Below are 23,331 nucleotides of genomic sequence, written 5' to 3'. Positions count from 1 at the left end.
CTTGACTGTAGCCTACAGTTAGATGGGGTTAATGAAGGGCGCTTTATATTACGTTTCATGAACCGTGTAAAAGTTCCTTTGACAAGAGATAACAGACATGCATAGAGAAAAACCGAGGAAGTTGTTTCACAGCAGGCCAGCGAGTCATGTCTCCAATAAATCTCCAATAAATTGCTATATTTGTTTATGTTGACGTTAAGTAGCATATTTATGGACTGTAAAGCTAATTCCATATTTGGTTTACAGCCAAAAGAGGATACAAGACTTCTGTAATAAACTGTGTTAGAGAATTGTCTGCCGGATGTATCTGTTAATTTGATTCCTGGAGTCCCGACTTCCCCAGGAGCACATGAAGGCAACTTCAGCCAACCGTTTTCTTTTTGTTGCGCATGCGTACTGGACTACATAGGAAGCAGAGCAGACAAGCTAGAAGGATTATGTGGACATGTCAGTGAGCGAAAGCAGCTGCTTTCGAATAATTCATTCGTGATTTATGTACTCAGGCTTCTTTACAATGGAAGGCTGACAACTTCAAGGGAACCCGGTGTAAATTAGTGTAATCGCATGTATTAAAAACTGAGCGACAATGATGTCAGAATGCGACCCGACAGAGACAGAGACCAGCGAGCCAGTGTCGCTTACTGGAGCAACAGCGGAGTCTGTACTGGAGTCTAACTTTCACTCCGCGGACCCTCCAAATGTATTATTTGACAGGAAACAGATAGGTTTGGGGCTCTCGGCCAACCCTGGAGCCGCTGTTCGTATTTCGGACTCTTGTGAAAGCGTCTTGACCGAGCTGGAGACGGACGGCTCCGGGGAAGAGGCGCTGTTGTTACCGTGCTTAGCAGGAGGTTCGTCGTCTCCGCGGGGTGTACGAGAGAAGCGGAGCAGGCGGAACAGACATAGCTCATCGTCGGATAAAGACAACTTGGCCTCCCCAGGTAATTGTTTTGGATCAAGGCCGTAAAATCTTATTATCTCAAGTACTGGCTGATCGATAGGCAGTTAAGTCAGGGAACCCATACCCAGTGAGGATATGTCCGGAGGAACATAATGTTTTGTCGCATATGGTTCAGTGAACAATAACGCCGGCTGATTACTGGTTGGTGTAGAGGTAACAGTGAATGCAACATGGTCCAAATGTTGTGCTGTTATCTAAACCTTCTGTTGAATACTAACCATTTCACTGAGCCCCCCATTGACACCCCTTAAGGAGTCCCTTACCTAAATTGGGAACGGAAACTTTGACTTTAAGAGAAAAAGCAATAACTTGTTGCCCCTGTAAAGCTGAAAAGTCCCAGTTTTCTAAAAAAGATCGTGACGGTTATGAGAACTATCCATAAATTCATGTCACACTTTAGGTATTTGGCTTGTGTTTGCATTGAGATGGAGTCTGTGTCCTGTCTGTGTTTTCCAGTCAGCTGATGTAATAGCTGCATGTTATCACTCATGTGAATGATATGAGCTGGCACTTTCACCTGGTGACGTCAACACTACATGGTTAGCCACGAGTACAGTGAACAGTGTAACTGCTTTTTAAATGTCCTCACCTTAGACGCCCATTGGACATACTTATGGTAATTGCATATTCCTGTATAAGTGTCAATACCTGTGCAGCAGGTGTTGATGCTTCTAGGTACATGTCTCTCTCTGTATAGCCAAAGTCTCTACATTGCTACAGAAATAAGGCTAATATAATACATTTTTTGCCAATGTATAGTTTGTGTTGCTTCTCTGTTGTCACTCATACAACACTGGATTTGTTTTGGACTATAAAAGAAAAGGTTATTATTGGAGAAAACAAAAAAAGGTAATCTAGTCACCATGGAAGCAGCACATACATTCTCACTTAACTGCTAATTGGATTTAGCACCTCTCCCCCTCATAACGCCCACCTTTTTTTCTCCCCTGCAACATCATTTTTGAGCATTTGTTTCCTTCTGTTTTCACCTTTATTGGTTTGTGTCTCTCTGTTGTTCAACTATGTTCTATCAGGGCCAAAAATCTAGGCCACAGGTAGCCACAGAGCCTGAAAACGCAGGTGTTAGTGTCCCATTTCCTGTGGCCTTTTTAGAATAATAGTGTTCAGATCTAGTATTACAACACAGTTTGCATTACAAATGAGCAGTCACACATAGTCCTGATAGCCAGTGTACTGCGTTGCCTTTCAATCTCCATTTCAGATTGTGGCAGTTAAATTTTACCAGGCATATTTCCCAGAACATGACTTGAATGTTACTTGAGGTTTTATAGGTCAGTGGTAAAATTTACATGGATCCAACACACTAAGCTGCATTCAACTGTTCACCCAGTCTTGCAGCCTTTTTGCACCATTTCACCAGAGTCCATAGTTGCCGAAAGCAGTAAGCAGTGTGTGTTTTATCTGATGTAACGCTACACAACATACGTTTTAATCTTGATTGATACATTTTAAATACACGAAAGCACTGATGTCTTAAGGACATGAGCTTGTAATGACTTAATTTTAAACTTGGCAGTAACCCATGTTTTCAGAACGCAGTGCTGTGACATCTCACACACTGTGTACACTGCAGGTCAGCAGGTCTCTAGAGATGTGAGTGAGCTGCCCCCCCCCCCCCCCCCCGATGAGGGAGCTCTGCTGGGCCCATTAACTGACCAAGAGCTCTGCGAGAGAGACATTAAATATGGATAAGGCCACTGCTCAAACAGACACACAAACGCTCTGTAGTCCAGTATAGTGCTTGATGTTGATGAAGAGGGAATTTGGGAGAGAGAAAGTATGCATGTGTATTTGCTTTCGCTCTGGCTCTCTGCAGGTTGAGAATAATGAAAAGGGAGGAACAGAGAGAGAGAGACATCTCTGCCTCCTGCAGTCACACTACACAGTGGCATTATCATAGACTTTCATCAACAGTACAATCCAGTGCAAGCGCACATCCTTCATCAGGCACGACAGCTGAATAAACACACTGAATTTATTGTTGGAAATTAAATAATGAAGATAAAATATTGTGTCACATCTGCCCCACACACAGAGAAAAAATCGAGCTGTAAATCAGAGACAGCCTGCAGGACTTTATCACAGTCTATCTCCAGATTATTTCCATATAAAAGTCAAGATGGAGCTGGTTTTGAATCACAGGCAGTTTCAGTAGATACTACAAAGTTATTGTCGTCATCACACATCTTGTGGCAGGGTGGTGCATGAGCAATTAGAATTAGTCTAGTCTAGTCTGAATGCATGGTTTAAATCATTGTATAGTATGACTTTGGCTTAGCTAGGAACAAATGGAGCACAAAATACAAGTGCAGCCTGGCCCAAGACATCATTATGGTTGTGCCTGTTAGGTGCACCTCATGTCCGTCCCTGTGGCTTTTAGAAAGATGTCAGTGCTAATGTTTTTAGGTTTTTGAAGGATGGAAAATAAAACAATATCAAAGACCCCCAGTGAAGTAAAAGATTCAACATGAATTTGTCTCTGTAAGTTTTACTCTAGGGAGTCAGGTCTACATGACTCACAAAGCCCTGACAAGCATCTAGATCTTAAATCATCCTCAACCCCCATGTAATATTTCCATATCTCTGTCCCTCTATTCTCTCCTTCCTCCTTTTTAATTTGCTTCTCTCTGTGCCCTCTTCAAGTAAATTAGCTTCAAAGCCATCTTTGTTTCTCCTTATCTCGCTGTGACAAATGGCCAGATAACTGTCCTCCTGTCCCTTTGTCCATTCTTTCCTCCCCTCCGTCCCCTCCTCCCAGTGTCTGTCCCTTCATCTCTCCCTGCATCCCACTGTGACTTTAGTTTGACTGATACAGAGCATATGCAGTCATGTCATATGACCGGGCCTCCTTCACAGGAATAATTAGCACCCTATACTCATCAGAGAGCAGTCACATCTAGAGAAGTTTATTAGATCTGCAAGGGAATAGAAAATGCTGTTTTCTGACAAGTGGCACAGTCACTCATTGAGTGTTGTTGCCTCACAGCAGGAAGATCTTTGGATTAAATCCACTGACCAGCTGAGGCCTCTCTGTGTGGAGTTTGCATGTTCTCTCTGTGTCTTCATGCCACAGTCCAGAGACGTGCAGGTTTGGTGAAGTGGTGATTTGGAATTGCATGTAAATGTGTGTGTTTCTGTGTGTGTTAGCCCTGTGATAGACGAGCCACCTGTTTAATCCCACCTCTCGCCCAGTATTTGCTGGGTCCAGCCTCCCATGAAATGGATGGATGGATGGATCCAGTTGCCTCTCACACACAAACTATGTCTAAGAAAAGACTGAGTAGTAGATAGAATGATATAGATAGGCTTAAATATACATTATTTGGATTCAGTTGTTTTCATTTTCAGTTAATTTTGCACATGAATTTTCAAAAATACTTTTTACAAGCAATATCATCTTTTTACTTTTTAATAGGTTTTTTTTCATTATGTCTTTAATGGCAATCTGCTCAGTATTATGTGCTATGAAACAGGCAGCAGGGCGGCCATGTTTCCAGTAGTGAACTGATTTTGAGGTTCTTTCCTTATAGCACTTTGAGGATCCCAACATACTTAAACTGCATGACATGAATTTAACACCATATTGTGGAACAGTGATGGTGCACTATTGTTGTTCTCTTCCTTGAGAAAAGCCATTGCTATTTCCTGAAGCACAGTCTTATTGCCCACAATGTAAATTTGAATTTTTAATATTATCCACTTATTCCCATTCTAGGTACCAACAGTGGGGACTTCAACCATTTCCCTGAAGATCCTGAGTTTGCAGATATTATCCAAAGGGCGGAGCAAGCCATCGAGAATGGCGTCTTTCCAGAGAGGATTTCACAGGGATCCAGTGGGAGCTATTTTGTCAAAGACCCAAAAGGGGTGAGCTGGGGATGGAGGAGCGGCAATGATAAATGATAGGGAGGGTGAAGGAAAGAGCAAGGACTAAAAATAGTTGTTAAAATATTTCAAAAGGTTTTTTTCCACTGAGGTTACTGCATAAGCAATCCTATTTATCTATCTACAGTGCATTCAGAAACGGTCAGACCCGTTCCCCTTTTCACATTTTGTTATGTTGCAGCCGACTTCTTCTACTAAAGAATTAGCGAGGCCACTGTGTTCTTGGGAAACCTTCAATGCAGCAGATATGGTTTTTCCAGCCGTCCCCAGATCTGTGTCTTTACACCGTCTGTGAGCTCATGGGTGGTTTTTTGCTTTGGTCTGCATTGTCAGCTGTGAGACCTCATATTGACAGGTGTGTTTTTCCAAATCATGTCCAATCAGCTGAATTTACCCCAGGTGATCCAATCAATCAAGGTGTAGAAATACTTCAAGGTGATCAAGAGAAAAAAGGAGGAACCTGAGCTTAATTTCAGGTACCAAAGCAAAATGTCTGAATATTTATGTCAATGTGATATTTCAGTTTTTCCTTTCCTTACTTTGTCATTATGGGGTGTTGAGTGTAGATTGATCATTTTTTTGGCAGGATTTTCGCATAAGGCTGCAACATAACCAAAGTTGAGAGAAATGACTGAATGCAGTGTAAAGTAGAGTGAAACAGCTGAAAGGAGTGAAGAGGAAATGAGGAGTTGAGAAATGCACAGGAAGAAGAATCTACAGCAGAGAGCCGCTGAATAATGCAACCAGTGATGCTCGCATTGATAACAGATAGCCAGCATGCACGATTAGCATCACATTAACAAGTTTAATGTACACCACAGGGAAGGGATATTGATCTCTAACTTGTTAGCAGCATCTCTGTCCCTTCACATCTGTTGATTATAACTTTACATTTCTTCCCTGTGGTTTTTTCCTAGTGTTCTTACAGAAATGTAGAAGGGCTATTTCTGTAGAGTAAACATATGTACATGACTGTGCTGTTTTTGGCCATGGTCCGTCATGTGCCAAATGCTTAACAAATTGCATTTTTTAAAATATTTTTTCATTCATCATTGTCTTTCCCTGCAACAGAAAATCATTGGTGTTTTCAAACCAAAGTCAGAGGAACCGTACGGTCACCTGAACCCCAAATGGACCAAATATTTTCACAAGGTAAACACCTTGAATACAGAATCAGTGTGAACCAGGTTTTCAAAACAGCTTTCTGAAGGTTTTGTGCTTGTTCTTTCTCTTTCCCTCTCTCATTAGCTGTGCTGTCCGTGTTGTTTTGGCCGAGGCTGCTTGTTGCCTAACCAGGGCTACCTCTCAGAGGCTGCTGCCTCATTGGTTGATACGAAGCTCGGCCTGGGAGTGGTGCCAAAAACCAAGGTGGGGCTCAGAGAGCATGCCTGTTGTTGCATTTTAACGATTTTAAAGTTACCGTGTACACTGAGATTCCATTTGTGCGTTTACGTAAATGAACGCCTGAATGAACCTGGCTGCAGATGTCATTGGATTCATTTTCTCTTTCACATATTTCTAGCTGCGGAAGAAATGACTCGGCTTATTCAACTAAACCAGCGTTAACTTCCTTTTCATCAGGTGGTGTATCTGGCCAGTGAGACATTCCATTACAGCGCCATCGACAGAGCAAAGTCCAGGGGGAAGAAGTATGCACTGGAGAAAGTCCCCAAGGTGGGACGACGCTTCCACAGAGTGGGACTGCCACCCAAGGTAACAGAGGCCGGTGCTTCCCTCAGGGTCTAATGCCACCGACCTTTAGTAGTGTAGTATCAGCGTAGGCTGGAAACTCACCTCTGCATTTTGACATTACTAATAATTATAAAATGTACATCTTTTTTATTTAAGTAGTATCTTTCATGTCAAAATGTTGTGTTCTACATATACATGGTGTGCTGTCTCAACAGTATAAAGTGAAGGAGTTGTCTCAGTGTGTCAGTGTTGTCTCAACACTTGAGGGCAGAGGGATCGTGGCAGTCTGTTTTTGTGTTTCCTGAAAAGACAGGTTTATTCAAATAAGTAGGTCAGAGGAAGCATACATGTTATCTCTGAATTCAGATCTTTCAAACAGTGACTGGATATCCTTATCTCATGTATAGAGTACTGTTCTCACCTCCAGTGCCAATTTTAGTATATAATCTAAACCCTGTATGACAGTGCATTGTAAAACTGCCTGTTTTCCGTCTGAGGCCGTCTTCAGGGTGATACCTTTGTGGATGTTCGATGTTGTTTGAAGGTAGCTATGATAAAGTTGGCTTCATGTTTCAAATGTCATGCACCGCTGACATTTTGGAACATTTATGTCACAATTTCACATGTGACGACATCACACCACACCACGTTATTACCATATAAACAAACAGCCTAGATCACTGAACCTTATGTAAATGTGATTGTGTGTGTTTTTCCCAGGTGGGCTCGTTTCAGCTGTTTGTGGAGGGTTACCGTGAAGCAGACTACTGGCTGCGGCGCTTTGAGGCAGAGCCGCTGCCAGAGAACATCAGGAAGCAGCTGCAGTCACAGTTTGAGCGGCTGGTGGTGTTAGACTACGTTATCAGAAACACAGGTGAGGGTGTGTCTGTGTTGACAGTTGAACACAGTGTTTGCTGAACTTAAACACAACATTGCACTGTGTAACAGCCCATCAGTCAAACTGTTTCCATACAGTGTTGACAGTTTTTTACTTGTGTTGACTTAGTTTATTGACAGTGTCACCGGCTTTCTTTGGCACATCATGCTGTCGTTGCATTTTGTTGATACTGTCAGCCTCTTAGCAAGTTTGTTAATGTGTGTAAGTGTGTGTCACATTGTATTTGCACTTGTCATTATGACCAATAATTGGGCGTAGATTGTGCTCTCTCTCCTCAGCTTCAAATCTGCGTATGAAAACTTACCCTGCACTTTTTCTTCCTCCTCAGATCGAGGGAACGACAACTGGTTGATCAAGTATGAGAAGCCAGGAGAAGGAGGAGGAGAAGGAGATGGACAAAAGGTGAGGTTAAATCCACACATGCTTGAAATGCTGCAGTGTTGAAACATTTGCGTCATAGGTCACAGCTCATAGTATTTTAGGTCTGTAAGGTGAATGATTTTGGTGTTTCTCTTTGTATCCTATAGACCAGGGGTCTCCAACAGGTGGCTCACGAGCTACCAGTAGCTCACCCTCTGTTTGAGAGTAGCTCACCCAAAGGTTCTGAGAATATAGTCTGTACGAACCATAGGTGCATAGTATAAACTTAAAGCAACACAACTTCCCTCAGTAAATCTACTCCAAATGCAACTAAATCAAATACACAGACACACTCCCCCTTCTTCAGCACCAAACAATTGTTTGTCAGTTGTCAGTTTAATGTTACGCTGTCAAGTTTGTTTACATCAGATATGCCGTAGGCGACATGCAGTGATAGCGACTCCTCTGTTAACAGAATAGATATAAACTAAACTTTCCAAGAAACAGGAAATATGTTGCCATGGATTGGGTGAGTTGATATGTTTAGTGTTTGTTCAGTGTACCAAATAAGCTATTTTAAGTTCCTGTTTGTTATGTGCCATTGGATGTACTGACAACTATCACTGGATTACTGGCTAAGGAGCTCCTTCTTTTCTCTTGTTTCTCAGCAGATTTATTTGCAGTAGTGTTATCATGTCTGAGTGTTCAGGTTTGACTGAATCATGATTCAGATTTTTCACAAAAAAACTGACACTGATGCGACGTCTGATGTGAGTTTCAGATGTTTTTGGTACCAAATGTGAGTTTTGGATTATCTTATTTTGTTCATCTGATTCGTTTTGGATGTAAGCAGTTATATAAGACATGAGGAGATCTCAGCCCCCTTTTATTTTGTCAAAGTAGCTCTCAGAGTAAAAAAGGGTGGAGACCCCTGCTGTAGAGACACTCACACACATAAGCAAACACACACCCCTGTGTACTTTATGCTCTGTCACTCATTCACACACAGTACACACAGGGGCCAGCATGAGCAGACAATAGGTTGAATATTGCGGGTCTAGAACAAACCAGTGCCCCACTGACCTTGCTGGATAGAACAACCAGGACACTATCTGACAATGACTATCAGTCATTATTTGCCACATATTGATCTGTCATATCTATCAGCTCTTTGGACAATGGTCAGTAATTGGTCATTGTCCATTAATCATTCAGTCATTTAATGGCGATGTGTCCTCTGATCTTCTCCCCGCCTCGCTGCAGGACTCAGAGTGGCCAGAGAACTGTCCAGAATCCTGCATCAAGATCGCAGCAATTGACAACGGCTTGGCCTTCCCCTTTAAACACCCGGACGAATGGAGAGCCTGTATGTTGGTCTCTTTTCTCACTCACTTCTTTTTCATTTGTGCTCTGCCTTCACTGCTTCTTGTCTCTGTCAACACTCAGTCTTTAATAATAATAATGGTGTGAACAGCATGTATTGATTTTCATCCCGGATTGATTCATTTTTTTTGTCATTTAATCTATAGAATCTTCAAAAAGCTGGCGAATGAGATCACACGTTGCCAGAGAACAATATGATGATGATGAAACAATTTCTTTAGATTACAATGATAATAGCATTAGTAGGAATATTTTGTAATTACATCAAACACATGTTTTAGGATTCTTTTTTTTTTTTTAGATTTTAAAGCTATAACCATTCAGGCCATGGAAATGATTATCAATTAAAGGAATATTTTGGGAAATACACTTGTGCCTTTGTACCTCTGTCAGGTCTGTACCCTAAATATGATAGATTTTAGGTTTATTTTATCATGAAGACTCTCCATAAAACCACAGCATTTTGTGTTTTCATGGATTATACAAACAAAATATAATGTGTCAATCAGTGAGCTGTAGAGGTGCCTGTAGACAGATTGTGTAACCTGCAGTTAAAGCCAGGGTAATTGTTTCAGTTGTTGTTATCTAATAAAATTGTACGTTGGCTCGAGCAACATATTTACCATACATACACGAGTGGTATCAGGCTTCTCATCTGAACTCTCAACAAGAAAGCAAGTAAGCGTATTGTTCCAAGACGAACTGTTCCTTTAGTTACTGACAGCTGTGTACTGCTGTAATGGCAGGCTGAGGTTGTTTGATGTCATACAGTGTATTGGCAAACTGTGCTTTTAACGTTACTTCCGTCCATCAGACCCATTCCACTGGGCGTGGCTCCCCCAGGCGAAGGTGGCCTTCTCCCAGGAGACCAGAGACCTGGTGCTCTCCCGCCTCTCTGACATGAACTTTGTCCAGGACCTCTGTGAGGACCTCTATGAGATGTTCAAGGTACAGGCCACTCTCTCTCTTCTACAACTGTTTAGTACTGTTCATGGAGATTTAAATTGAAATTGATGGAATAATCGTGGAAACAAGCAGCTGTCCAGCAGCAGAGTGCAGTGTGCTTGTTTGAATTAATGACACACAGGACACCCGCAAACACAAGTTATTGTCTTTCTTTTCAGACGGATAAAGGCTTTGACAAAACCATGTTTGAGAGACAGATGTCTGTTATGAGGGGACAGGTGAGGGTTCTTTTTTTTAAGCTGATTATTCTTGACTGTGCTGTTCAGTTTGTCTCCACCATCCTTTCTGTCCTCTTTTTTATTGTTCTTTCCTTTAATATCCTACCTTGCTCTCCTTTCGCTCTTGTGCCCCACTTTCAGTCTCTTCCATTGTTTTCTTTGGAACCTCATCACCACCCATCTTAACTTAATTTCCTCACCCTCCACCCCCCGTCTACTGTCCTGCCTCACCTTTCCTGTCTCTCTGTTGTGCTCCTCACCTCTGCCCCTGTTTTCCTTTTACCGCTCTGGTCTCTGCTATAATGTGTCTGGATGTTCATTGAGCTCCCAGGGTGTTATAGCATAAGATTATACTGGGACCTGTCCACCCATTTCAGTTGTTTAGGCTGTGAGGTACTTTCATGTATTGCTGTTTAAGCTGAAACAATTAGTTGGTGAATCAATTAGAAAATATTTAACCTGAGGTGCCAGATGGTTTGTTACTCAGAACCATCTGGGAAGGCTTCGTAGGAAACTGTTTGGAAAAGGACAGGTGCTTTCAATAGATACTTGGCAGGTGATTGGATGAACCATCTGTCTATCACTGTTTATCACAGGCTAACTTCAACCAATCAGATGCTCCATCCTTCATATTTTTTTTGTCACTACCGGCGGAGCCAGTTGGTAAAGCAAAGTCTTGCCAAACAAGTCGAGAGAAGAGCGAAAACATTTTTTCCATCTTCTGTCAATGAAGAAATACTCCCCAGTTCTGATGTAACTGATGCTATAGCAGCATCTACTCTGACCTCTGTAGGAGCCATCATTGTTGTTAATGCACGGCGCCTTAGCGCTTTCATCACACGTAAGACCCACAGCTGCCAGTGGTTCCTTCCTCATGGGACCCTGATTGGTCCAAGTCGCTGTTTTTTGTTGGCAAATATTCAGAGATTTTTTTTTTTTTTTTTCAAATAAAAAGGATAGGTGGTCATTTTCTGGTTTCATGTGATAGTAGATTAAATATCTTTAGGTTTTTTGGGGAATTTTTTGACTCTTTGGGACAAAACAAATGATCATTTAGCTAAGAAAATAACCACCAGATTATCTGATGTTCTTGCCATAGATGATGTCTTTATTCTATCTTGAAATTCTTGAGTTGAAAAAAAATTATCATACTTTACACTGTCTTACACTACTTTCTGTACTTTAAACATGACTCCTGTTCGTCTACAGGTTTTGAATCTGACGCAGGCATTAAAAGACGGGAAGAGTCCCATCCAGCTGGTGCAGATGCCCCGGGTGGTGGTGGAGCGCAGCCGATCAGGCGGCCAGGGACGCGTGGTCACACTGGGTAACGCCTTCACACAAACCTTCCACTGCAAGCGCCCATTTTTCTCCTCTTGGTAATCAGAAAGGGATGAGGAGTAGGGCTGAGGAGAGAATCTGCAACAGCTGTTTTTGTCCTGAAGCCAGTTCTGAAACGAGGAAGGATGAAATGAGAGAGAGGATGAGACTGTCACACTGGAAACTGCTCATATTAGTCCTTGCACAGAAGGAAAGACATGATGATAGAAAGTGAGATGAAGAATGTTTAGTGAAGGACTTGGGCCAGGGCCCATTCCTCAGTTTTTTGAAGAGAAAACAGAGAAACATGGGAACTGGAGAGATTGGCATACCAGTGTCTCTTAGAGACCTTGGGGATCTTTGTGGTTACCATGGTGACTAGATTGGATAATCGCCTTTTCCACAGAGGTAGGCTTTGTTTATTGTTAGAAAGGAAAAGAGGAAGGCGCTTTTTACCCACCCAAAGTACCTACTGAAGTCTCTTGCAAGGTCTCTTAGTGGGGCTAACGGCCAAAGAACAAGCACTTACAAACTGCACGCTCACAGATCTGTGGTCCAGTAGTGTTTGGGAATCCGGTTCCACAGATCTCTCCAGAAAGTGAATTTTTCTCCAGTACAACGTTGCTCCTGGTCTGGGATATTAAGTCCAAAAACATTTGCTTTTGCCTTGTAGGATTACTGTAGGAAGTATAGATGTGCACTTGCACTGCGGGAAGTGTTTCACTAGTTCCACACATCTGGATCGAACCGCTCTTACACAGTGTTAGTTTTCAAATCCACATCTGCTGAACAAACCTAGTGTCTTCAACTCTGAGTACTGCCAAAATCTGTCTGTGGAAGGAACTTTGAATAGCCTCAATAAGAGAATACCGTTGAAACTTGAAAATAAAGTTCGGAGGATGGGGAGGACTAGGAATAAACACATTGCTTGAATGTAATCAGTTTACGATTTCTACACAAGATTCTTGCTCCTAAACATTTCAGTTCGAGTGAATGCTGTCAAAAAATAGACTTTTCTCGTAACAATGAATGTATTTGTTGTTTGACATGTATTTAATCGCTGGCGAGCAGATTTCTCTCGAACCTCGTGGCATGGGGGATGAGGTCTCGTCCCTCCCCTTTATTATACATTATGTGAAGAGGAAAAACAAAACCGAGGACAATATCTCACACTTGCTTGACGCCGTTGTGTTTTCTTATGTATGCATCTTGAAATTTTTATTCCAACTCAATGATTGTATGAGAAAAGTTGTATATTTAACAGATGAAAAATAAAATTTTGGAAATTTGAATCTTTGTTTGGATCAGCGTTACAGTTCAAAGAAAAATCACCACTGACGGTTTGAGGGATGAAGCACATGAAGTGGTACCGCACTGCTGAGGGAAACAACAGGTATCACAACAGTGTACGATTACAGTTGTCAAACAGTATTGACAAAGGTGTTTTTCAGCAGAGCTAAGATGACTCGGGTGGTTTCCATGCACCTGTGACGGAGCCATTAGACTTAATGTTTAACGGATGACAGTAACAGTAATGCCTCAAGCCAAAGTCAGCTATTAATAACTGTTGGAGTCAAATGCAGATTAACCAGGCTGTGCCCGCTGTGTTATACAGGAATTTAAAAATGAAAATGTGTGTTTGAAAAAACAAACTAGGTACATTATGTATGGCGCTAATTTGTTTGACATTTGAATATGCAGTAGATTAACCATCAGACTGAGAAGAAGAGAAAACTCACTTCACGTGATGTGATTATGAGAAAGAGATGAGTACTGTCTGTTTTCCTGTTGGATCTTGAACTCAGCTGTCAAATATTGATATATGGTTTATATTTTTGAATCATCAATTAATCTAAAAATAGAATATAGAAGAAAATACTGATTAATGGCAATCGCAATTTCCCTGAGCCTGATTTGAATACAGATATTCAGTCAAATCTGCAAAACAGATTAAGACATGAAATCCCATAATTTGAGACACTGGAACCAGCGACTCAGTGGTTAATTGATAATCAAAAGTGCCGTCGATTCTTGACATTATTTCAGCACTAGTCACATCTTGAAGTGCTTCAGCTTAAGGTCACTGTATATCACAGAATCACTATGACAAACAATGACCTTTTAAAACACAGTTTCACTTCCACACAGTTGTGCCTCTTCCACGTACTCAGCTCATCCTGCAGGTTCCACTGATGATGCAGAGCAGATGTTGGTATGTGGAAACCTGTTATTTACCGGCCTTCATGTACATATCTCCACGTGCAAGTGAAACACATGCAAAGACACCCACCCACATACTTCCTCTACAGTGTGTTCCTTCAAAACTGCGACAGTGGAAGGTGAGGTGAGATACAGCTGAAAAGTGTCACCACACACACTCATCCGTTTACGTTAAGGCGTCAACCACACACGCATACACACACTCACTAAGAGGAAGCACACCTCTGGAGAGGAAATAAAATATAAAAAGACATGTTGCAATGTCAGCAGTGTGTGTGTGTGTGTGTGTGTGTGTGTGTCAGCACTGAGCAGAAGGCTGACACAGGCCTTACCTAACACTGCCCCCGTGTGGAGAACTGTTTCAGTCTGTGTCAACTGTACAACTGTACAACAACCTGACAAGAGGTTAGTGTTTATTCTGATGCTGTTACATCAATAATTTAAAAAACTCAGATAAAACACGCCTGTAGTTTAAATTATAATTGATTTAGAAACATCCATAACTCATAGTCTTGAATTATTTACATGATTATGACTCAAACATTAAAAATCACACAGTGGCAATGGCAGCTTCATAGGTGCTGTGTGTTTTGAATTCTTGTAATTGTTTAGATATAGCTGTTCATATATTTTTTTCTTGAGATTAGATGCATTAATAGAGCTGTTTGTTTGATAATAGAATACTGAATGTTTTATGTTTTACATTTTAAACCTGCAGATCAAGGTGTTTTATTCACACTGGGACACACTTGTATGGATGTACTTTAATGCATGTATTATAACACTTCCATGCACACTTATTGTCCAATGCTTTTAACTTCAAAGGTCACAAAGCACTGAACAACGGGGGCGTCCCAGCCAGGTTTGTCACTTTGTAGTGTCCCCTGAGAACACTTCAGTTGTCATCTATGCTACTTGGTTTGTGGTGTGTGCACGTGTTGTCAAAGTGATGAAGCTGTTTTCTGAACTGGCTTGTGGTTTGTCTATTTGCATGTGTTTTTTTTTTAGTTGCAATGCGTTGAGCTCTCAGGGCCACCGTAGTAAAGAGGAAGAGGAAGACAGGGCTATTACTTGTGCCCAGTAAAACTGATTAAAGAAACAGCCCCTGGCTCCAGGTTCCTCCTGCACTGAGATCTCTGACCTGTTCCCCTCCTCTGAGAGCGCTGGTCATTCCGCTCACATTCTCCCTTTACAGCCACAAGCAGGAGGTGAACAATAGGCCTTTTCCACAGCTGCCATTTTGACTTGTCATCGTAGAAGAGGTAGAGGTAGAAGTAGAGGTATTACTAACAACATAAACAATGTCTCTGCCCTATTCAAGTTTCCCAGCAAGTCATGACAGTGTGACAGTGAGGACCACCAGGACCCTGGAGCTGAAGCAGCTAAATGGAACTCAGCCATCGTTCATTTTATTATTTACACAGGAGCTTCTCCTGCTTAGTTTACACTGTGAAATATACAGTTGGGGGAAAAAATGGCACTCACCTGCAGCTGGCTACATGTGAATGAGTGAGTTTGTGACTTCATGACTGAGTTATCCAGCTGCATAAGGTGCTTCACAAAGAAAGAAAAAAATATATAATAAGTCCACATAATTTGCAATTTTTCTTGATGAAAAAGAAAAAAAACTATTTTATCTTTGTATTGATGCATATGCCAGGTTATTGTAAAAGAGAAATAATGTCAGAAATACACATATGTATGAATGTAATGAAGATAAATGAATGAACAAATTTTTTAAGACCTGGTGATGTATGTCAAGAAAAATGTTTCACAGCAGTGTTACTAATATATTTTTCGAGACATAGGTCTTGTTTGCGCTGACGAATGACGTCATTAGTCCTTATTGTCCACACTCACCAAGCCAGTACAATAACATGAGCCTGACACAGACGATCACACTGTGCACTGACAGGCTGCTCTTTACATGGTGTTGTTATGCGGTTTTGTCTCCACTAGGTGGCGCGCATCATCACAGCAGATTCATGAGTCTCTTCAAGAATCTGGGGTTCTGAAAACTAAGTGATGTCCAGTCACAGGGCTGTGAGAGTGTGCAGGCACTGATGACTCGGCAATGTCCGGAGATCAATCTACACTGAGCTCAGAAAAGGAGTTTCATTTAGATCTAATTACTTTCCAAACAGCATCACAGATCTGAGGTGTGAAGTAGCCAGGACAGAGTGCAGGCTGGTTGCTGTTATTTTTTAGTTTCAGGTTATAACACAAAGAAACCCTGCAGTTGGATGTTCGTGGAGAGAAAACATTTAATATGACGATATAAGGATAAATCTGCTTTACACGAGTTTCCCACCATGCAGCTACTTCTACTTGCAGCGGCGTTTCTCTTTACGCACGACCTCACAGCAGCCGTGCGCCCCGACAAGTGCGCCCCCCGGTGCGACGTGAGCTTGTGTCCGAGCCCCAGCTGTCCCGGCGGGTACCTCCCGGACCGCTGTAACTGCTGCCTGGTGTGCTCGCCGCGCGAGGGAGATCCCTGCGGCCGCAAAAACGACCTGCCCTGCGGGGATGGCCTGGAGTGCAAGCTGCTCGATGCGGGGAAGCGTCGAGGCTCCAGGGGGGTCTGCCGGTGTAAGATGGAGCACGAAGTGTGTGGAAGCGACGGGAAAACGTACGGTAATGTGTGTGAAATGAGGGCAGCCAGTCGCAGAGCTCAACAGAAGGGAAGACCAGAGGTCAGCCAAGCGCACAAAGGAGCCTGTTCACCTTCAGGCGCAGGTAGGGCTGCTGCTTTGGCTGGGCAGCGGGCAACAGTGGTGGGTGGAAGAGATGAGCCTTTTCTAGATGTCTTTAGTGAAGGATACAGTTTGGGTTGACATGTATGACCATGTAAATTCAAAAAGCGTCATCACAGATGTTTATGGTGCAGGATTTGGTTTATTTTGCGCATAAACACTTTTAGTTTATCTGTTTAATTCACCACCAGAGAAAAAGTTGCTGCAACTGTAGTTTTACTGTAATTATTGTAAACTATCATTCTACACCGTCTACACCTCAGTTTGATTTTATTTTATATCTGGAATGACTATTTCAACACACTTTGTGTTGAATTAGCCTAATGCTGAATTTTACAGTATTTAAAACAGACAAATTCAACAGCTGTGGCTAATTCTGAATATACAGTAGGACTATACATAAAATATAACTATAAAAAATTATCATCATCTGATATTTGCCTTCTTCAGGGTGTCACTAATCCCCATAGATAGATATATAAATAGATAAATATTGGATGTTAAATATTTTCTCCAAACTATTTTACATCTCTATACAAACCTCAAAGTAGCACTCTACTCCTTGCGTGTGTGTGTCTGTGTGTGTGTGTGTGTGTGTGTGTGTGTGTGTGTGTGTGTGTGTGTGTGTGTGTGTGTGTGTGTGTGTCTGTATTAACGCAGTGGGTTCTTCATGTCAGTACAGGTGTTTCCATGGTGCACCCCGGCAGCCCTCGCTACAAGTTCAACTTCATCGCTGACGTCGTGGAGAAAATAGCCCCTGCTGTCGTCCACATTGAGCTGTTCGTAAGGTGTGTGTGTGTGTGTGTGTGTGTGTGTGTGTGTGTGTGTGTGTGTGTGTGTGTGTGTGTGTGTGTGTGTGTGTGTGTGTGTGTGTGTGTGTATGTGAGTGCGTGTTTGTGTAGAGAGAGCTGTTTCTTTTATCCTTATCTGCCACTGATGTTCCACTGTAGGAGGGATTGCTGTGTAAAAGACACACCAGTATGAAGAGTGGGAAAAAGAAAAGAAACCCGTGGACTTGAATTCTTTATTCTTATGATTTATTCTTTTGTGGAAAATCAAGTGCACACTAAGTTATGGGTGGAAACTCTCTCTCCCGGCATGACTCCAGGGCGTAGAAATCTTCACACTGGAAGCTCTTGCTAACCAGACAGTGAAATGACCGAGAGCAACAGCGTCTGTCTTCTTTTCCTCTCCAGACATCCTCTGTTTGGTCGCCACATGCGTCTCTCCAGTGGCTCTGGTTTCATTGTGACCCACTCAGGTGTGATCGTGACCAACGCTCACGTGGTAACCACGGCTGGCACAGTGACCGGGAGGCCCCAGCTGCGTGTTCAGCTGCACGATGGCGACGCGTACGAGGCAGTGGTGAGAGACGTAGACAGGAAGGCAGACATCGCCACAATCAAGGTCAATCCTCAGGTGAGAGAACACACACAGGCTCCTTTATGTTTGCTTTTTTTTTAATATGCCATTAATTTCACCCCTTTAATCTTTTTCCAGGTTGAAATGATGTGAACAAATGTGATGTTTCTTCTTCCTTGACCCATAAATGCTGTCATGTATAAAACGCTTTCTGTGCTGTAGTTCAGGAGCGCACATCCTTACATGTTTCTGTGCCAAGTACTGACAGTTTTCTGCTAGACATTCATAAGGCCAGTGGGAATACTTTCATAAACACCAGCTCTGTGACTCACAGACACAGCGCTGATGTGTGTATTCTCACACCCATATCTCAAATACTTGGACAGTTTTGTAAGCTTTAAATTCTTCCTCGTTTCTCTCTGTCTCTCCTAATTCCTAACGTGTTTTTTTTTTCTCTCTGTTCTCGTGAGTCTCTCCGCCTGACACATCAATCTGCCTACATGTCCGTGTTTCCTCATGTGTGCTGGTATTTCGGTGTGTGGGGTGCAGAAGAGGCTTCCTGTGCTGTCTCTGGGCCGCTCAGCTGATCTGAGGCCAGGGGAGTTTGTGGTTGCCATCGGCAGCCCCTTCGCTCTGCAGAACACCGTCACCACCGGCATCGTCAGCACGGCTCAGAGAGACGGCAAGGAGCTGGGCATCAAAGACTCAGACATGGACTACATCCAGACTGATGCTATTATTAACGTGAGCTCACACACACTCATGCACACACGCACTGTGTTTGACCTGATTATTTCTTTTGCTCCGGACAGATGCACACGCAGATTTCGTCACATTGCTCTGAATTTAGGTTGTCTGATTGTTTTTCATATGAGTCAGAATCATTGGTGTGACTGATCTGTTTCTGTCTCACATTTCTCTCATCTGTGTGAAGTACGGCAATTCTGGAGGACCTCTTGTTAACTTGGTGAGTAGTACTTGCATGACTGTGAGGGACGGTTCAATAAAATTGTTAAAGGTCCTCCACATTGTCTTCACCCAGTGAATGTGGAGCATCATTTAAATCTATTTTCAAGAGCACAGAGGAAACTATACATTTACTGCACGGATATTATGGTGATATATTACATAGTCTTATGTAATGATACAAACAGATCGAAATAAATCAGTCTTATAAATATCCACAACCCATGGGATAATCCATCTGCATATTATTACTTTCATGTCTGTAGTTTATTGTGGATTTATGATGATGGACAGCTAAGCTATAAACTCACCGTGCAACTCATCAGTTACATGCTTTGTATTGAACCTATTTTAAATTCCATCGACCCTATTAAATAAATAAAATAAAATAAAATAAATATTAAGAAACGCAACATGGGCTTCTGACACCAAGTTTATAAAACTCTACAAACAAGCTGGACTGGAAATTGTCACCCTTGTCATATGATGGTGATAAAATAAAAGTTTCAAATATTTTATTTTTGGCAAATGATGTCATGCATGACTCCTGCTACTACACATCCTCTTCCTATTACTACTACTGTTGTATTACTCTACAACGGATAGCAATAACAAAGCTGTTCATGAAAATAAAAACATGCAGTTTATTTATAGTAATTTGCATCGAGATCAAAAACCTAAAAAAAGAAGAAAAGCTCTGCAAGCAGAACTGATACTGATCTGTGTCCTGTTACAAGCAGCTGAGTCACAGCTCAGAGGAGCCTGTGTTCAGCCCTTCAAATGAATCAGTTCAGTCAAAACTAAATGTAAATTCAGACTGAAGCTCAGGATAACTTTTACCACAGTACACTGCAGTGTATACAGCAATACTGTATGCAACGTGTTCAATTATGCACAACTTATTTTAGTTTTAATGATATTTGTAGTGATTAAAATTATATTTAAATCTGTAAATATGAAGTGAATTTAGCTATTTTTTCTCAAATTCTGCCATATCTTTGGTTTTTAGCTTGAATGATTATTGTTTTATTTAATTTTTCTTTTCAGGATGGGGAGGTCATCGGAATCAACACTCTTAAAGTGACAGCAGGCATCGCCTTCGCCATCCCCTCGGACAGAATCAGCCGCTTCCTCACAGAGTCACAGACCAAACACAGCAAAGGTCAGGGGTCAACGCTCGAACGGCACAGAGATGAAAACAGATAGAATCCGAGTTTTACTGTGTGAGATCCTCACACCGCACTAGAAATACCTCCTGTGAAGTTCTGAGTAAACCTCACTCCAGTTGTTCTTGTTGTTGTTGTGACAGAAAAGAGCCGACAGCAGAGAAGACTTACAGAGGAGCCACAGTCTGATGCAGGTGAGAGCTGCAGGTGGTGCAAGTGTTTGGTCAGAATGGACGTCCTGTGACTCTTTACATGTCTGAGGTGCTGCTTCATTGAAGATTGAGGTTGTGCTTTTGTGCTGTTTTCAGAAGTGAAGAGACGTTTTTTAGGCATCAGGATGCTCACAATCACTGACCAGTGAGTTTAAACAACAAACTCTCAAACATCAGCTCACAATTTTATTTTATTTCAGCACATATGTAGTTTAGCATTTCGGTAAATGATGATGAACTTTTTGAGTGCATGTAGTTTTTGTAACATCTGAAAAGAAATTAATGGTATTTATCAGTATCAATTTGAGTATTATCTGTTTTTATCATTAACATCTACATTTTTGTGTTTTTCAGTCTTATAGCAGAGTTAAAACGTCATAACCCAGACTTCCCTGATGTCAGCAGCGGAGTGTTGGTGAAACAGGTTATACCCAACTCTGCAGCAGAGAAGTACGTTCACACACACGTGCAAAAACCCAAGTACACACACACACACGCACACACATCGTGCAGCGATGAGGAAACCTTGGAACCAGACGAAGATTCCTCGCATTCACCAGCCAAACTTTGATGTTCCTTCGTCTGCTGTGACGTCCATATCCATAATGTGATTCATTATTTAAGGATATTGCACTTCAGACCCCCCTGAACCAAATCACTGACCACTGTTTCCCTTCTCTGTGTTTTAGAGGGGGGATTTTGGAAAGTGATGTTATAGTGAAGCTTAACGGACAGCCAGTTGAGACCACTGAGGACATTCGTGAGGCGCTGCAGGGCGAGCGGCCTCTCCTGCTGGAGATTCGCAGAGGCAATGACGACTTACTGTTCAACATCCACCCACAGGTTACAGTACACTGAACAATGAGACAGTTGGATTGCTCTAAATGTGAACAATGTTGGGCAACACAGTACGGTGGCAATAAGATTTCATCTGACCGTGGGGAATGTTCTGCAAGGAATTATGAATAAGCTATACATAGAGATGTGATATATTTTCTGATTTCTAATTAAACAAGAGAATAGAGCATTTCCTGCCAGCCCATCCCCGTCTGATGCATATTTTGTTTGATAGATTTTCTTTAATGAAAAGTTTTGGGTGTGTGTTATCACAGACAGTAGTTTCCTACATTTCTCAAAGTACCGTAGAGGAAAATGTATTGTACTGTGGTGAAGGAGGCTCATAGAGTTTCAGAATAAAAGCCTCCAAAGAAGGACCTGTCCTGTGTGTATATGTCTGTCCAGTGCGTTCAGCAGCTGCTCTGAACAAAAGGTCGTTTCGCCTTCTTTTGTTTATGTCTTCTCATCCCACCTCCCTCCTCTCCGCCTTGGAAAGACATTCTCTTCATTTAAACAAACCTAAGCCGAAACCTAGTACACACACACACACACACACACACACACACACACAGAGCAAAGTCCTGTTACTGGAAAAGTCACTTTTATCCTCTCCTGTTTTGGTAATGGAAATCCTCATGCATAACATTTTCTGAACCTTGAAGTTAAGGACAGAGAATCCTCGAGGGGCTGCTGAGCTGGTGCTTTAGATAATCCAGATGCAGTCTCAAACGAATGACAAAACTCAGCTTGGCAGCATCTGCAGTAAAATTAAGTTAAATTCAATTACACACAGTTGACTTGAACAAACTCTGTTCTTGGTGGCCTGACATGATGTTGTCTTAGGACAGTGCCAGCCTTTATTTGTACAGAAAGTTGTCCCCACCCATGATGACATTACCTTTAGAAAAAGCTGCAACCTCGTCTGGGCACAGCTCATAAACTGAACCCAGACAGACAATCCTTTCTGCTTGTTAGAAAAAACCAACTGTGCCATGTTACTATTGGCTGCGACACTGGAAGACAGAAACAGAAGAAAGGAAGAAAAAAAAAGACAAGCTGACGGGACATGGATTGGGAAAAAAGGGGAAAATGTGTTGAGAGAATAATGAGAGACCACCACAGTGAACCAATTACCATCGTATCACAGGCTTCCTTTAACATGCTCTTTTGAGTCTCAGCCACAATGAGTGTGTTTGTGTGTGTGTGTGTGTGTGTGTGTGTGTGTGTGTGTGTGTGTGTGTGTGTGTGTGTGTGTGTGTGTGTGTGTGTGTGTGTGCGTCTGCGTGTGTGTGCATGTCTCGCTGACCCAGTTTTTGAGTGCTTGTGCTGTTTTCTGGTCCTGCCAAGACATATTGTCATGGCAGAGCACCACACTACTTGAGCAGAGCAAGCAGAGGACACAGCTGTTTGTCCTTATACAGACAAAACTGTGTCACTGAGCTCTCACTGGATCAAAACATCTTTCACTTTTGCTAAAAATATTAAGCTACATTTAGATTTATGCTAAAATTAAAGATAAATCTGAAGTGCAGTGTATACAATGAGTCTCTCGTAAGGCCTTCGTGTTTACACTGTGAATGAGTTGAGCCCCTGTTCAAGCCCGTGGACCAATGACTGTATCACCATCTAGAGGCCACACCGTGTCAAGTCTGGTTTAAATTAAAAAGAATTTATGATTCCCGAACAGGCCAGTAGAGGGTGTGTTGGGTATAAAAATGTCCTCTTGACTTGGCAACTGCTCAGATTCAGATTATAAGACTACTGTATATGCTCAGCAGTCTATATATAGCTGTGGTTTCTGACTGGATCATTTTGAAGTTAAAGTAGAGGGCATCTGGGGCTGCATGCAGGATTATCATGGAGACTGTATTCACAAGTGCGTAGTGTGTCTCTATCCAAAGCTTCACTGCTGCTTAGGAAAGTCTTGTTGTAATGTGTGTTGCAGATGATTTTTACCACTGATGTTTCTGTTTATTGTTGAAATTCTCCTGAAAGAGCTTTGGTTAGATCATTTTCTTTGGAACATCCTCAGTCGAACGATGTTCTCGGTCAGACAAATTAGTTTTCTTTGTTGCGCATGTCGTACAGGAAAAAAGGAAGCATTCAAATCC

The 23,331-nt window shown here is 42.0% G+C and overlaps 2 protein-coding genes across 3 annotated transcripts; both read left to right on the top strand.

The window, feature by feature from the left end:
* Nucleotides 1–418: 418 nt before the first annotated feature.
* Nucleotides 419–12,996, top strand: pi4k2b (phosphatidylinositol 4-kinase type 2 beta). Its single transcript, XM_056372646.1, has 11 exons — nt 419–941; nt 4,698–4,849; nt 5,939–6,019; nt 6,116–6,235; nt 6,449–6,580; nt 7,280–7,433; nt 7,786–7,859; nt 9,081–9,183; nt 10,015–10,148; nt 10,325–10,384; nt 11,594–12,996. The coding sequence occupies exons 1-11, from the start codon at nt 587–589 to the stop codon at nt 11,765–11,767; spliced, it is 1,539 nt and encodes a 512-aa protein (XP_056228621.1). The 5' UTR covers nt 419–586; the 3' UTR covers nt 11,768–12,996.
* Nucleotides 12,997–15,962: 2,966 nt separating this feature from the next.
* On the top strand, nt 15,963–21,597 carry LOC130163666 (serine protease HTRA3-like). 2 transcript variants are annotated; one of them, XM_056368002.1, is made up of 10 exons: nt 15,963–16,660; nt 17,360–17,465; nt 17,874–18,096; nt 18,589–18,783; nt 18,974–19,006; nt 20,053–20,167; nt 20,315–20,365; nt 20,480–20,528; nt 20,738–20,833; nt 21,073–21,597. In XM_056368002.1, the coding sequence occupies exons 1-10, from the start codon at nt 16,237–16,239 to the stop codon at nt 21,239–21,241; spliced, it is 1,461 nt and encodes a 486-aa protein (XP_056223977.1). In that variant the 5' UTR covers nt 15,963–16,236; the 3' UTR covers nt 21,242–21,597. The 2 variants fall into 2 exon arrangements, with proteins under 2 accessions (XP_056223977.1, XP_056223985.1); XM_056368010.1 differs by having other exon boundaries at nt 16,524–16,660; nt 17,355–17,465.
* Nucleotides 21,598–23,331: the final 1,734 nt, after the last annotated feature.

The sequence above is a fragment of the Seriola aureovittata genome, chromosome 3, assembly GCF_021018895.1.
Source record: "Seriola aureovittata isolate HTS-2021-v1 ecotype China chromosome 3, ASM2101889v1, whole genome shotgun sequence".
NCBI classification, from domain to species: domain Eukaryota; kingdom Metazoa; phylum Chordata; class Actinopteri; order Carangiformes; family Carangidae; genus Seriola; species Seriola aureovittata.
The sequence above is the reverse complement of the archived record's forward strand: the minus strand, read 5'-3'. Positions and strand labels throughout refer to the sequence as shown.

What these genes read in the sequence shown, in the direction of transcription:
- pi4k2b (XM_056372646.1), top strand. Translation starts at nt 587, where the DNA reads ATGATGTCAGAATGCGACCCGACAGAGACAGAGACCAGCGAGCCAGTG. An exon ending in GAGTGGGACTGCCACCCAAG is followed by an intron (nt 6,581 to 7,279) that starts GTAACAGAGGCC and finishes TGTTTTTCCCAG; the next exon opens with GTGGGCTCGTTTCAGCTGTT. An exon ending in GAGAAGGAGATGGACAAAAG is followed by an intron (nt 7,860 to 9,080) that starts GTGAGGTTAAAT and finishes GCCTCGCTGCAG; the next exon opens with GACTCAGAGTGGCCAGAGAA.
- LOC130163666 (XM_056368002.1), top strand. Translation starts at nt 16,237, where the DNA reads ATGCAGCTACTTCTACTTGCAGCGGCGTTTCTCTTTACGCACGACCTC. An exon ending in CTGTTCACCTTCAGGCGCAG is followed by an intron (nt 16,661 to 17,359) that starts GTAGGGCTGCTG and finishes ATGTCAGTACAG; the next exon opens with GTGTTTCCATGGTGCACCCC. An exon ending in CAATCAAGGTCAATCCTCAG is followed by an intron (nt 18,097 to 18,588) that starts GTGAGAGAACAC and finishes TGTGGGGTGCAG; the next exon opens with AAGAGGCTTCCTGTGCTGTC.